The 15,368-nt window shown below is 47.4% G+C and overlaps 1 protein-coding gene and 1 pseudogene across 1 annotated transcript; both read left to right on the plus strand.

Moving 5' to 3' along the window:
• Nucleotides 1–1,874: 1,874 nt before the first annotated feature.
• Nucleotides 1,875–3,452, plus strand: LOC119318812 (annotated as a pseudogene).
• A 456-nt stretch (nt 3,453–3,908) lies between these two features.
• Nucleotides 3,909–4,147, plus strand: LOC119314511 (ATP synthase subunit 9, mitochondrial-like). Its single transcript, XM_037589220.1, has one exon. The coding sequence runs from the start codon at nt 3,909–3,911 to the stop codon at nt 4,125–4,127; it is 219 nt and encodes a 72-aa protein (XP_037445117.1). The 3' UTR covers nt 4,128–4,147.
• Nucleotides 4,148–15,368: the final 11,221 nt, after the last annotated feature.

A 15,368-nucleotide genomic window follows, 5' to 3' on the forward strand; every position in this document is an offset into this window, starting at 1 on the left:
ACATGATGGCATGATGACATGATGCAATGCACATGATGCAATGATGAATGCAAAGAACCAAACAAATCACACGACGAAACCCTGGAAGGCATCTGAAGCTCCGGTCTTGGGGCATCACACAAATCCGCCTTGGTTCTATAGTAATCTCTCAGCGTTTGAGTTGACTAATCTGATGGTACTTGAAGAAGAGTGAAACGACGAGATTTCCTTATAGGAGGAGTATACCTGGCCATTCCTCGGGCCGGGCTGGGCCAACCAAAGCCCGATGCAAAAAACCCAGGCCCAAGCCCGGCCCGGCCCGGCCGTCGGGCCTAAAAATCGGGCCCGAGCCCAGCCCATCATACTAAAATCCCATCGGGCCTCGGGCCACGGGCCGGGCCTCTTCCTTAAATGGCGAAATCGACGAGCCCGGGCCCGGCCCAGCCCAGGCTTCAGGCTCAAAACCTAGGCCCGAACCCGGCCCATGGACAAGGTCGGGCCGGGTCGGGTCGGGACGACCGGGCCGGGCTGCCCATGGCCAGGACTAAGGAGAAGAAAGGGATTCCTGTTGCTTTTGGGTAGGTCCAATCAAGGTATGAAAAAACTCTTTTCCCATGGCTCACTAATACGATCCTATCTTACCATTCTTCTATGCTTCTTCATCACGGGACAGAAGCATAACGCTGATCTATGGACGAAGGAAGGTATCAGAATATTCATTATGATCTAGACCTTAAACCAGGCTGATATTGAACAAAGGAGGAGTTCTTGTTACTACTTCTCGCTGGCACCAAAATAAGTTCCGCGTGATTCAGACCTTTTGTGGTGGTCTGCCGAGGACAGCACCTAAAAACAAGCCTTGTGCCATGGAATATTCCCTTTTATGATTGGAGAACCTGGCTTTGATGAAATTCCTAAGGAATGTATTTCCCCTACTAGGCTCGTTGCTTCGCTTATTAAAGATCAGAGAAGCGAATGCCTCTCATAATTGATTGAAAAGTGCTCGCCTCTAGTTCCGGCATATGCCTGCCATGTACCATCCATGGAGGAAGTAGTGGGTTATTGGAAGTATAGGATTATTTCTCAAGTGTCACCAAGGATACACCCCACTTACTAAATAGGCATGTGGATGCGGCATCTAGCTCTATGCGATGAAAGCAATTGGAAATGAGATTCTGGGTTTGATTACTGGTACAAACAAGTTCAAAGCTAGTGAGAGCATAAAGAACGGTAGATTTCATTCAACTGGTAGGTCAAGCCCTTACCCATAACACTTATTCAAAATGGGCTATCCGAAAGAGGAGATCAATAATTCCACTATCAATATGGGTTGGCTGCTATATCTAGAAAGAGAAGATGAAAGGTTTTGGATTATTAGCAAAGGTACTTATCTTATTACTCAGCGAGGCACTTGTAAACCTATTTATTTACAAGTTCCACATGGGTCTGGTCAGGAAGACTCGGAATCATTCTCACGGCCACCCCACACAGGAGTGGCTTCTCCGCCAATCGATCATCACTTGCATACAAAAAAGCCCATTTTCCAATGGAAACCTGGGGAAATACTGTTGCTCAATTCATTCGATTTTGAAATAGCGTATAAAGTGATTCTTGCAATTTCACTGCAGGCAGCGTAGCAATTCTCGCGGGAATCTCGGTCTTGGTTGGGCCGATTCCTTAATGAGAGCCTAGTCGAAAGCGCCCATAAAAAGAGTAAATCATTTTCAGTATGGGTACGCTGGCCCCTACGAGGGGCGGTAAGCAAGGTAGAGACCAGGGAGTAGGACCGCGAAGGGTCTTCCCATCTCTTCTTTTTATTGTCTTTGTCCGAGATGCCCGGTTCACCAAATGATAATTCAAATCGAGATTATGTGAAGTAAAGATTTTTTTCTTGAAAGCAGATTTCTCCCTTCAAAATATCATCCATCTAATTTGTTAAAGTATGGAATTCTCACCCAGAGCTGCGGAACTCACGACTCTATTAGAAAGTAGAATGACCAACTTTTACACGAATTTTCAAGTGGATGAGATCGGTCGAGTGGTCTCAGTTGGAGATGGGATTGCACGTGTTTATGGATTGAATGAGATTCAAGCAGGAGAAATGGTGGAATTTGCCAGCGGTGTGAAAGGAATCGCCTTAAATCTTGGGAATGAGAATGTAGGTATTGTTGTCTTTGGTAGTGATACCGCTATTAAAGAAGGAGATCTTGTCAAGCGCACTGGATCTATTGTTGATGTTCCTGTGGGAAAGGCCATGTTAGGCCATGTGGTCGACGCCTTGGGAGTACCTATTGATGGAAAAGGGGCTCTAAGCGATCACGAATGAAGACATGTCAAAGTGAAAGCCCCAGGGATTATTGAACGTAAATCTGTGCACGAACCCATGCAAACAGGCTTAAAAGCAGTGGATAGCCTGGTTCCTATAGGCCGTGGTCAACGAGAACTTATAATCAGGGACAGACAAACTGGAAAAACTGCAATAGCTATCGATACTATATTAAGCCAAAAGCAAATGAACTCAAGGGGCACAAATGAGAGTGAGACATTGTATTGTGTCTATGTTGCGATTGGACAAAAACGCTCGACTGTGGCACAATTAGTTCAAATTCTTTCAGAAGCGAATGCTTTGGAATATTCCATTCTTGTAGCAGCCACCGCTTCGAATCCTGCTCCTCTGAAATTTCTGGCCCCATATTCAGGGTGTGCCATGGGGGAATATTTTCGTGATAATGGAATGCACGCATTAATTATATATGATGATCTAAGTAAACAGGCGGTGGCATATCGACAAATGTCATTATTGTTACGCTGACCACCAGGCCGTGAGGCTTTCCCAGGGGATGTTTTCTATTTACATTCCCGTCTCTTAGAACGAGCCGCTAAATGATCGGACCAGACAGGTGCAGGTAGCTCGACTACGTTGCCCATGATTGAAACACAAGCTGGAGACGTATCGGCCTATATCCCCACCAATGTGATCTCCATTACAGATGGACAAATTTGTTTGGAAACAGAGATCTTTTATCGCGGAATTAGGCCAGCTATTAACGTTGGCTTATCCATCAGTTGCGTTGGGTCTGCCGCTCAGTTGAAAGCTATGAAACAAGTCTGCGGTAGTTCAAAACTGGAATTGGCACAATATCGTGAAGTGGACGCCTTCGCTCAATTTGGGTCAGACCTTGATGCTGCGACTCAGGCATTACTCAATAGAGGTGCAAGTCTTACAGAAGTGCCCAAACAACCACAATATGAACCACTTCCAATTGAAAAACAAATTGTTGTGATTTATGCTGCTGTCAACGGCTTCTGTGATCGAATGCCACTAGACAGAATTTCTCAATATGAAAAAGGTATTCTAAGTACTATTAATCCTGAATTACAAAAATCCTTCTTAGAAAAAAGGTGGCTTAACTAACGAAAGAAAGATGGAGCCAGCTGCTTCTTTAAAAGAAAGCACTTTGTCTTACCTCTGAATTAATAAAAAGTTTGCCCCTTACTCGCAGATGTAGGAAGAAGGCTTTTCTCGCCAACTGAACCCCAATAGGCTATTTTGGACTTTTTGCACATAATTATTAAAGATAGATTTTCGTGCCATGCGTAAACCAAGCTGCTGAGAGTCTACCCCAGCCACAAGGGGGAGCTGCTCCAGTAGTTCAGGATACCCCACCCAGCCCCACAAGGGTTGACGGACCCCCTACCTATACCTATACCTGATGATTACCTATATCTGATGATTTTCAATCCACGGCTCATTTTCTTGAATATGTGACAAGCCTTGCAAATTGTGATAATACATATCAAATTAGTGGTCCGCATAACCCAATATTAGAAGGAGAGGTGCAGGCCCAAGTACTTTGAATCATAAACCCAAAATCCTGGAAATAAACAGTGAACGAAAACATGATCAAAAAGTTGTTTCTCGAGTCGAGATGTTAGAAGGTGCTAAATCAATAGGTGTCGGAGCTGCTGTCAGTATTGGAAACGTCCTCAATTCTTTGATTCATTCCGTGGCGCGAAATCCATCATTGGCTAAACAATCATTTGGTTATGCCATTTTGGGCATTGCTCTCACCGAAGCTATTGCATTGTTTGCCCCAATGATGGCCTTTCTGATCTCATTCGTTTTCCGATCGCATAAAAAGTCATGAGATCAAAAAAGAAATGTGAGAATGTAATTACAGATGTAAAAAAAGTCAATATCTCGTTCTCTTGCTCGATGATGGCCTTTTTATTGATTTTGATGATTGGATCTCTCTATGAATGGAAAAGGGGTGCTTCGGATCGGGAGTAACCACTTTTGAAAGGGCAGAGGGGAAATAAAGTAAAGTCTAAGCGACATATGGCACAAAAAGGAAATCCAATTTCGGTAAGACTTGATCTATCATCTGATTCTGGTTTTTATCAATGGGGGGGGGGGCTTTTCATAGTTATCATTGTGATAGCTGCTTTAGTAGTAGATCCCTCCTTGATCGTGACAGATCAGGTTAGGCAAGCACTACTTGAAGTGATTCCGTCACTTTTACAATATGTTTGGATATATGGTGCCACGCTGATTGAAGAAATGGTACCGGCCCTCTGGGGGCAGGAGCGATGTGCAACCGTGGGCACAGGGGGGCTTGAAACTCCTTCGCGTTTGGAGGATGACACCTCCAAGGCAGGGGTACTGGTCTCATTCATGAATAGAAATGACTTTGACCTTAACGAACAACCGCCCGAGCATGAGCAGCTTGAGCAGGAACAGCCGTGCATAGAGCAACAGCCTCGTCCATCAGTAGATTTCCACTCTACTCTGATCGAAGCAAATCCATTCCACCAACAACTTGAGGGCGCGCTCTTCCGAAGAAGTATGGCTAGAACCCTAGCTGGAATCTGAGAAAAATATCCAGCTCCGCCAACAGCTGACGATCCCGACAGTAATGCTAAGGACGGTGTTCTGGGTATGCTCCAATTAAATACCAGTTTGAATGGGGCATTACTATTTTATTTAGGATCGCAAAAGCCTTTTCCTGATGGTGTCTTTTCGGATCCTGGGAATGTGCCAGGCTATCAAGATCGAATAGAGCAAATCATGCATAGTAATGCAAAGAATATCAATTGCTTGGAGGATTTGATAGAACTAAAACTTCGTTTGGAGTCGCAGGACTCCAGACAGATAAATGCTATTCTGTAAACATGGAAGGATCGGTATGCTACCGAAAACAGGACTAAAACATTTTAGAGGAATGAATGGTAGCCATCATCATCATTCTCTTTTTCGTTAGAAAGATAAAGGGCTTCATTTGAAGAGTTAGCTGGCCGGCCTACCGGCCCGCAGATGTAGAGAAAGAGATAGAGGTTGCCTCTCTTCAGGAACTGCGAAACCAAAGGGATGCTTGGAAAGAAGGGAACACATGACTCTTATCTGGTACGAATCCAGTTCGTCCCCAGAAAAAAGACTACACCAAACTACACTAACTATGAGTTTATGAAAGCAAGAACTGCTAATTGTAAAAATTACAATCGAAATCCCCCCTGGTAGAAAACTAGCTATCGTTTTATATATGCGCTAGGAGATAGTATCCTATCCCCCTCAATCTCAGGAGTCGCTTTCTCTATGCCCAACTTACGAGCTCTGTGTTTATTATTTCTCGGGTGGGATGAAGGTCGAAATGTCTAGTTTGAATTGCTTATGCTTATATAGTTTGAATCGTATAGCTTCATACCAAGGTTGTTCTACAAAAGAACCAAGTAAGAAAGTAAGCCCGTTCAATTGAAATAGCTTCCTCGCTTTGCAGTTCGATACCCACTGAAACTATGGATACGATAGACTCGGGAGGGGTAAAGGGTTACTTTATTTGGGCTGCTAAGTCTTTCTTGTTGATTCCGGAAATAGAGAGGACCTTCTTAATCCTTCGTGCTCCACACCTGCCTCACTGGACCTATCCATTCGAGCTCTCTCCTCTAATCCCAACTCGACATGGCTAGACGACGACGCCTGTTCACTTATAACAAAATCACATGTTAAGCCCGATTAATTCATCTACAATTTCTGGATTTGTCGGTTTTGCAAGGCAGAACCAGGGCCCTTCCATTAAGGTCATATTATAGTTTCGATAGGAGAGATGCAGACCAGATAGGAATGCAAGAATACTCTGTAAATTGTTTATTAATTGGTTTAGTCTGTGGAAGAGAAGTATCGATCTAGAGGATTGCCCCCCCCCCAGACTGACCTAGTTTTCCTTGACTTGCTTTGGAAAGAAAAGACCTAGTACTTGTTTACCTTGACCATGGCTACTTTCCCGCTGCCTTTCCTTCTATACTTTTCCTATGTGCTATCCCAGGCATCCCTTGTCAAGCTACCTATCCCTACGAAAAAGCAAGCCTACTTACTGCGTGTTTTCCTCTATTGGCAAATACGCATATACTGACCTACTCACGTGCATATCTTGCATAAAGCCTTCCCCTAAAAAAATAAACTAGACCGTATCTTCCTAGTCCTTGTTACCAGACTGTATATGTATGTTTGTAACGTGCCACAAAACCATCTTAAGATTGGATAGTTATCAATCAGCAAATGCATTGACCACATGCAAAAAATCAAGACGGATCTCCTTCCTTTTATTCGGTGCTTTCCTTTTATAAGTCACTGCTATTCTTCTTGACCCTTCTTACCTTTGCTAGATTTTGCATTCCCCTCATTACTATTCGGCTCAGTATTATCTTCACCTTTGGAATTGCTTCCACCAGAAGTAGACGACAAGTACCGTAGATGTCATAATTTCGTATATAGCAAATTCAGGTAGTAAGTAATGGAACTGAATCATGCAAAGGGACTGTACCGTGGAAATTGAGAAGAAATCTCCATCAAGTTTTTCCATTTTATGCCATATGAATAAGAGATTCCGTTTAGTTAGAAAGCTCGCGTAGAAGTTTGCTATCAAAGACCTCGGTATTCTTTTCATCCGCGGTTTCCCACTTCTCTGTCTCTGGGTGAATGCCTCTACCAGAGGTTATGCGCCAGCTTGGGAAAGCCTTAAGTTATATCTTAATCTGTCTTGCAAGGTAGATTGGGTCATGTCCGCGATAGAAGTTGCGGAGGAAAGAAACGACGATTTCAGTATAGGAAGAGAAAGGGATTGTGCTTTCGACCATGGCGAGATAGGATAGACTTGGGATTCTTTCTTGGCCCTTGATTGCCAACACTCTAGGGCTGAATTAATTAATGAAACTAATAGGAAGGATTAGGATGATGAACTGGATCAATTCTTTCTTTCGCTGACTGACCAAGGTAATTAATTCCTTCCATTGGCCAGGCGGGTAAGCAAGGAGACGACGTCCTCATTAAAAAAATGAAATATGCCATGCCGGATTCAAAAACAACTCCTTAAACTCCATCATTTACCGACATCCTCACTACAAAAAAAGACACATCCGTTACATTTTGGGTCGAACGAAATTTTTTCCTGTCATACATATGACACTTCTATGACGATAATTGTGACAAAACCCGGTATCATCATAGATGTGGTGGGCTCCTACTTCTATGACAAAAAATCATGATAGAAAATGGGCTTCTCGTCCTGGGCGGGCCGGAGACGCAGCTGCATGACACTCTTTGGGCCGTCCATGACGGAAAAAACGTGGTAGAAGCAAGGGCAAGGAAAATTTCGGGGAGTTCCCGGTTACGGTGCGAGGTCGGGGGCCGAGCGATGCGCGTTTCTCTCGTACACGTATGCGCGTGTGTGCGAGGCGTTGGGCTCTAACTGAACCCGAGCGATTGCATTGCAGGCTACGCATTACTGAACCGGAGCGATCGATCGATGGCTGTTAACTGAACCCGATCGAGCAATTCCTTCGCTACTGCTGCTAACTGAAGCCGATCGATTGGATGAACAGTGAGCGTTGCGGGGGGTGGATGAACAGTGAGCGGTGGTATTGCCTCTGGATGAACAGGACCCCGTGGTGTGGTGGAGGGCTGGATGATCAGTAGACGGTGGAGGGGTGCCCGTGGAGGGGTGGTTGAACAGGACCCTGTGGTGTGGAGGGCTGGATGAACAGTAGACGGTGGAGGGGTGGTTGAATAGTAGCAGGTGGAGTAGCGCGTGGTGGAGGCTGGATGAACAGGAGCCCGTGGAGGCTGGAGGAGGTCGACGGTAGCCCGTGGAGGCTGGAGGATGTCGACGGTGGAGACGAACAGTATCCCGTGGAGTCCCGTTTTGCGGTACGCCACACCTCTCTCGATGAACAGGACCCCCGTTTCGACCGTAGGAGGTCTGTTTCGTCCGTTTTGCGGTACGCCACACCCCTCGCGATCAACAGGACCCCCGTTTTGACAGTAGGAGGTCCGTTTCGTTCGTTTTGCGGTACGCCACACCCCTCCCAATCAACAGGACCCCCGTTTCGACCGTAGGAGATCCGTTTCCTCCGTTTTGCGGTACGCCAGACCCCTCCCGATCAACAGGACCCCGTTCCGAATGTAGGAGGTCAGTTTCCTCCATTGTGCGGTACGCCAGGCCTCATTTCCATCGTCTGTTCCGTCCAAGCCCTCCCGATGAACACAACCACGCATTCCGTTCCGACCCAGCCGGTTGGCTCCCATGCGTTCTGTTGCCTCCCGATGAACACGACGCATTCAGTTGCCTCCCCATGAACACAGACGTTGTTTCTCCGTTCCGACCCAGCCATGTACACGAGCCCTGGCCGTACGTATGCGCGAGTAGGCATTCGAGACCCCGCCCGTATGTACACATATGTGGCCGTATTTTCTTTCTTGCACCCTGGCCACTGTACGTACATGTACATGCTATGTGCGCGCCTCTACTACGACACGTACACGCCTCTACTACGACACGTGCGCGCCTCTACATCCACTAGTATATATGTATGTACACGTTCGCGACCAGAATGACAACGCTACGTATGCTTCGACCAGGTGGGTCCCGACTGTCAGGCACTTTCTTGCGTGCGAAGATGTAGCTGGTGGGTCCCAGCAGTCAGGGGCGAATCGTTTTTTTGCCCGGACGCACTTCCTTGCATGCAAAGGTGTAGCTGGTGGGTCCCAGCAGTCAGGGGGGAAATGTTTTTTTTGTGAAATATGGTGGCCTGTTCGGCGGGTCCCCACTGTCAGGTGGAGGAATAATTATTTTGCACGTAATAAGGAGGCACTTCCTTGCTGCGGCCGTGGACCCAGCTGTCAGCGTCTCCACGCACAGTACTCTTCCGATGTAAGTCGGTCGTTGACCACATTGGCCACGCCGCGCCGAGAGCACCACGACGGTGGATGACGGCGAGGCCTAGGAATGGGACGACACGGAGGCAGGGAAGACTCGGCAGTTGTTTCCCACGCGGAGGGGAGTACGATTGTATGAGGGTTTACTGGTTCGTCTGCTGTCGCCGGAGAATAACATTAGGTGTGGGTGAGTAGAGGGATGGCTAGGCCAGTGATGGGAGTACGGTGGGGCGGTGAGGCCTGCGCGGCAGCAGAGCCGGCCGCGGGGAGGAGGGAGCAGGCAGTCCCGCCGGCGCTTGTTTGCGTGGCTGGAGCAGGAAGAGCAGAGATTGAAGAAACATGATGGCCGTTGGATGGACATCCAACAGCCAGTGCTTGTGCGTCAACCTTTTTTTAGGAAAGCCTCAAATCTGTGGAAAACAGCATACAGCCCATTTGCCATTATTCTAATAATTTACAGCCCTTTGCTAATTCTTAAGGTTTTTTTGGAGCCCATATTCTTTTTGTTAGCATTACAGCCCATATTGTGGCCACTGTTAAAAAATTATACGAAATTTTGCATATTTCGGTGCGGTCCGAACTGTTTTTAATCCTGAAATTTCGACTCAAATTCAAACTGATTTCAAAAATAAATGTATATCAATATAAAATCCAACAAATTATCCATGCATAAAAATTAATGTAATTTAAAATCCTGAAATAAAAAAATATATTTGAAACTAATTGCCGGTTTGATGTGTTTTAAAAATGTACAGCCCATTTCTCATTACTGATGGGCCATTTTCTCGGCCAGCCGAATGAAAGTTCTCCTCGTCTTGAAAGATTTGCAGCCCAACATGCCTGACAAAGCGACTTACTTGGCAAATCAAAAAAAACTGGGTTGTGGTCGTGGACTCAGCTGTCAGCCTCTCCACGTACGGTACTCTTCTGATGGAAGTCGTTCCTTGACCACGTTGACCACGCCGCGCGGAGAGCACCATGGCGGTGGACGACGGCGAGGCCTAGAAAGGGGATGACGCGGAGCCGGGGAAGACGCAGCAGTGGAAGCCCGCGCGGAGAGGAGTACGAGGGTTCACTGGTTCGGCTGCGGTGTGAGGCTGCCGTCGCCGCAGGGCCTGGCCAGCGGTGGGAATAGTAGGGGCGGTGAGGCCTCTGCGGCAGCACAGCCGACCACGGGAGGCAGGAGCATGCAGCACGACCGGCGCTGCTTTGGGCGGCTGGAGCAAGAAGACCAGAGGTTGAAGAAGCACTACGGCCGTTGGATGGACATCGTACGGTCACTGGAGCTAGAATCGTTCATATTGACTAAGTTGACAAAGCCCTTCGTCCCCATCAACTTAGTAGGCCCACAAGTCTGCCTCCCACCAAGGTGGGTCCCAGCTAGCTGGGGAAGTATTCATTTTTTTTGTGCGTAATAAGGAGGCACTTCCAGTGGGTCCGAGCTGACAGCGGGGGGAACATTTTTTTCGTGAAATACGTGGCCCGTCTGGTGGGTCCCAGCAGTCAGGGGGAAACTTTTTTTCGCAAAATACTGGTGTCTCGTCCAATGGGTCCCCACTGTCAGGTGGAGGAATAATTATTTTCCGCGTAATAAGGTGGCACTTCCTTGTGGCTGTCGTGGACCCAGTTGTCATCCTCTCCACGTACAGTACTCTTCCGATGGAACTCGGTCGTTGACCACATTGACCACGCCGCGCCGAGAGCACCACGACGGTGGACGACGGCGAGGCCTAGGAAGGGGACGACGCGGAGCCGGGAAAGAAGCGCAGTGGATGCCCACGCGGAGAGGAGTACGAGCGTTCACTGGTTCGGCTGCGGTGTGAGGCTGCCGTCACCGCAGAATAACAGGGGGTGTGGGTGAGTGGAGGGATGGCCTGGCCAGTGGTGGGAGTAGTATGGGGCGGTGAGGCCTCCGCGGTAGCACAACCTGCCACGGGAGGCAGGAGCAGGCGGCATGACCGGCGCTGCTTTGGGCGGCTGGAGCAAGAAGACCAGACGTTGAAGAAGCACTATGGCCGTTGGATGGACATCATACGGTCACTGGAGTATTGACTAAGTTGACAAAGCCCTCTGTCCCCGTCAACTTAGTAGGCCCACAAGTCAGCCCAACAATATGGTGGGTCCCAGCTAGCAGGGGGTATTCATTTTTTGGGCGTAATAAGGAGGCACTTCCTTGCGTGCGAAGATATAGCTGGTGGGTCTGACCTGTCAGCGGGGGAACGTTTTTTTCACGAAATACAGAGGCCCTTCCTGTGGGTCCTAGCTATCAGGTGGAGGAATCATTATTTTGCGTGTAATAAGGAGGCATTTCCTTGTGTGCGGCCATGAACCCAGCTGTCAGCCTCTCCATGTATAGTCCACTTCCGATGGATGTCGTTCATTGATCACGTTGACCAGGCCACGCCGAGAGCACCAGGGCGGTGGACGACGGCGAGGCCTAGGAAGGGAACGACACGGAGCCAGGGAATACTCGGCAGTTGTTTCCCACGTGGAGGAGTACGAGGGTTTACTGGTTCGTCTGCCGTCGCCGGAGAATAACAGCATGTGTGGGTGAGTAGAGGGATGGCTAGGCCAGCGATGGGAGTACGGTGGGGCCGTGAGGCCTGTGCGGCAGCATAGCCGGCCGCGGGAGGAGGGAGCAGGTAGTCCCGCCGGTGCTTGTTTGAGCGGCTGGAGCATGAAGAGCAGAGGTTGAAGAAGCACGACAGCCGTTGGATGGACATCCAACAGTCACCGCTCTCATGTGTTGAGTAAGTTGACAGGGCGTTGTGTGTGCGTCAACCTTAATTTTATGAAAGCATACACGTCAACCTGTAGTAGGCGCATAAGTCAGCCTCAAATCTATGGAAAACAACATACAGCCCATCTGCCATTATTTCTAATAATGTACAGCCCATTTGCTAATTCTTAAGAATTTTTTTGGAGCCCATCTTCTTTTTGTTAGCATTACACCCCATATTGTGGCCACGGTTAAAAAGTATACAAAATTTTGCATATTTCGGTGCGGTCAACTGTTTTTATTCTAGAATTATCGATTCACATTCAAACTATTTTGAAAAATAATTTATATAAATATAAAATCCAAATAATTGTCCATGCATAAAAATCGATGGAATTTAAGATCTTCTAATGAAAAAAAATTGAAACTAATTCCTGGTTTGATGTGTTTTAAAAATGTACAACCCATTTCTGGGCAAACCGAATGAAACTCTCCTCGTCTTGAAAGATTTGCAGCCCAGCAGGGCCGATAAAGCAAGTAGGCCTTGTTTGGGTATTTCTTAAAAAAATAGAACTGGGCTAGCCATTTTCAGCAAGAAAAAAACACAACTGGGCTCATGATGTGGTAAACATAAATAAAACCCTGGCTAGACGGGCCACAGCCCCGCACAGCCCCGTTGTTACCTTGATCTGTCGCTAAAACTAGTATAAATAACAACTGCTTGTTCCTCAAAAAAAACTGCGCGACTTGCTGTGTCCCTGGTGTCAGCCGCTCGTAGTGTAATTCTCTCATTTATTGACTACGTTGACAATGGCATGAGCCCCAGGTGTCCAACCATTAGGAGGAACCATATTTTTGGGCTTATACTATAGAGGAACTTGCTTGCGTACTGCCATGACGCTGGTGGGTCCCTACTATCATCCTCTCCACATACAGTCATCTCCTTGTTCCTCTCGGTTGTTGACGACGTTGACAATGCAAGAGGGCGGTGCACCACGCACGGCGAGCGAACCAAGGCCGCAAGGCGGAGGACGACGGCAAGGCCTCAGACGGAACAAACAGGAGCCGTTGAAGATGCGTTGGTCCAGTCGTAGGCGGAGGGGAGTACGAGGGTTGACCGGTTCGGGCGCGGGCGCGGGTGCATGTTGGGGCTGACGTCGCCAGAGAATAACAGGACATGTGGGGGAATAGAGGGAGGGACTGGTCAACGTTGGAGGGTATGTATGGTAGGGCGGCGGAGGCACGGCCAGCCATGGGAGGCGGGACCAGGCGGAGCCGATGGGGTGGTTTGGTTTGGGCGGCTGGAGGAAGAAGAAGACAAGAGATAGAAGATACACGACAGATGTTGGATGTCAATCCAACGGCTGGTAGGCAAAATCATTTGTTGACTGGCTAGTAAGTCGACACCACCTTGGATAGGCTATTTCCTCGCGGGTCCCAAATGTCAGAATCCAAATCTATCACGGTCATGCAACCTTTCCTATGAAAATTTACAGCCCATTTGATGTGCTAGTTCGAAATAAGTTTGTGGGTGCTAGTGAGGGCTAATCACTTGGCTTCTGTAATGCACAGTGAGCTGAAGCAGCCGGCGAGAGTGATGTCATTTCCCTTGGTTGGCATTTGTTACAATATTTCACTCTAAATTAAACGAATGGCAAGCCATTTGCCTTGTTTCAAAGAAAATATGACAGTCACAGCCGAGTTGAAAAGGGCAGGAACATCTAACTCCAGCTTACAAACTGTACAAAAGCACGAGGGTTAATTGTTCATCAGGTTTACAAAAAAACCAGATTGAAAAGGGCAACAACATCTAACTCCAGCACTGTTTTCGGCAGTCATAGTCAAATGGACCGTTCAGGTCCATAGAATGAACATCATGAGTCATAAAATTTACTGGATTATGACCACAATATGTTGTAAATAGAAGCCCGACACATTCAGAAGCTCTTTTGCCCACCTGAAACTCCTTTTTTTGCTCTTCGACATACCCATCCGTCAATTCAGTAAATATATGGGCTTTTGAATTCATTTTACTATTTACTAGTGTGGATGGGTTGTTTTGTCTTGGGCCTAGAGAAACAATTACTACTAGTACAGTGGAGACACTCTACAGCTACCCAGAAAAAAATTACTACTAGTACAATGGAGACACTCTACCGCTTCTGGCTCCTCCTAGGTCATTGAAACGTCTCCCTCTACTGAATGCCGTTATACTTTTGTTCACCGACATGTGGGCCATGCAGCGCGCAGGCCCAAATGCCATCCACCAAATTAGAAGGCAGTATGCAGGCGGAGAGTCACCCCGGTCGTAGCGCGGCAGTAACGAGTCGTCGTATCACAAAACCCCACCTCCCCGCAGTCTAAGTTTGACGGACGAAGCAACCATCATTTCACTCTTTGCTGAATCGCCTTCTCCCTCACCGTCTTCAAGAAAGGCAACACTCGCATCTGCCACTGTTCTTCTCCCCGAACGAAGGGAAGGTAAGCAGATCTGTGATGTTGGTATATTTTCATTCAGAGAAAAAAAAAGAACTTTTGCAAAGCAGTAACCGATCCTCACTCTCTTTTTTGTTTCATTGTCATTGCGATTGTGTTTTCCTTTCAGTGGTCTCCTAGTATTCGTCAGTTTCATGATGGACCAAGGAGAACCAGGCAAAGATCTGCCGATATTGGAGCAGATGCGGGAGGCTGATCCCCACGAGAAAGAGAGCTCCAAGAAGATGGAGGCAACCACCGTACCGACCCCAGATACGCTGACGGCCACTACTGAGATGGTCAACGCCCCGTTTGAGGTTACAGCCCCCGTGGCACTGCAGGAGCAGTTTTCCCCCTTCGAGGATGTGCCCCCCCCCCCCGCTGAGCTGCCCAAGGTGATTTCCTTCTTTGCCGATCTCGGTTGTGGTTTTTCATCTAAGTATGTGGTGATTTTTTTTAGAAAAGGAAGTATGTGGTGATTAATAATGCAAAATTTTATTAGCTTCGATGCCATGCTATACATAGTGGTTTAAATAACTTGTGTTTCTTATATTGAAAAGTAATTCAGAATGTGTTTCTATTTCAATTAGAGCCCTAATGCAGACAAGGATTGTGTGGTTGTACATGTCACTCGCTATGAGGCGGACGACCTGAATATACGCACTGGGAAAACAGAGTTCTTAGGCTGTTGGATCCTGGAAGCCATTTGCGGTTATACCAATGAAGAGTTGTATTTCAGCCTCACTGTTGTCAGGCGTGTTGTCCAGGGTGTACTGAAGCACAAGAAGTTCAAAGCTACTCCTTCGTCTGTGAGGCATACTATTCTTGTCAAGCTTACGCAGGAAGATGACGTGACATGCCTCCACAAACAAGTTTATCAGTGGCAAGGCCACAAGGTTGTCTTCATGAAGGTTCACAGGATTGAGCTGCTGCGGGACGTCCTCGATGATGTTCACGGCAAGGTACGTCTTGTGTCCAACCCAAATT

The sequence above is a fragment of the Triticum dicoccoides genome, chromosome 6A, assembly GCF_002162155.2.
Source record: "Triticum dicoccoides isolate Atlit2015 ecotype Zavitan chromosome 6A, WEW_v2.0, whole genome shotgun sequence".
Taxonomy (NCBI): domain Eukaryota; kingdom Viridiplantae; phylum Streptophyta; class Magnoliopsida; order Poales; family Poaceae; genus Triticum; species Triticum dicoccoides.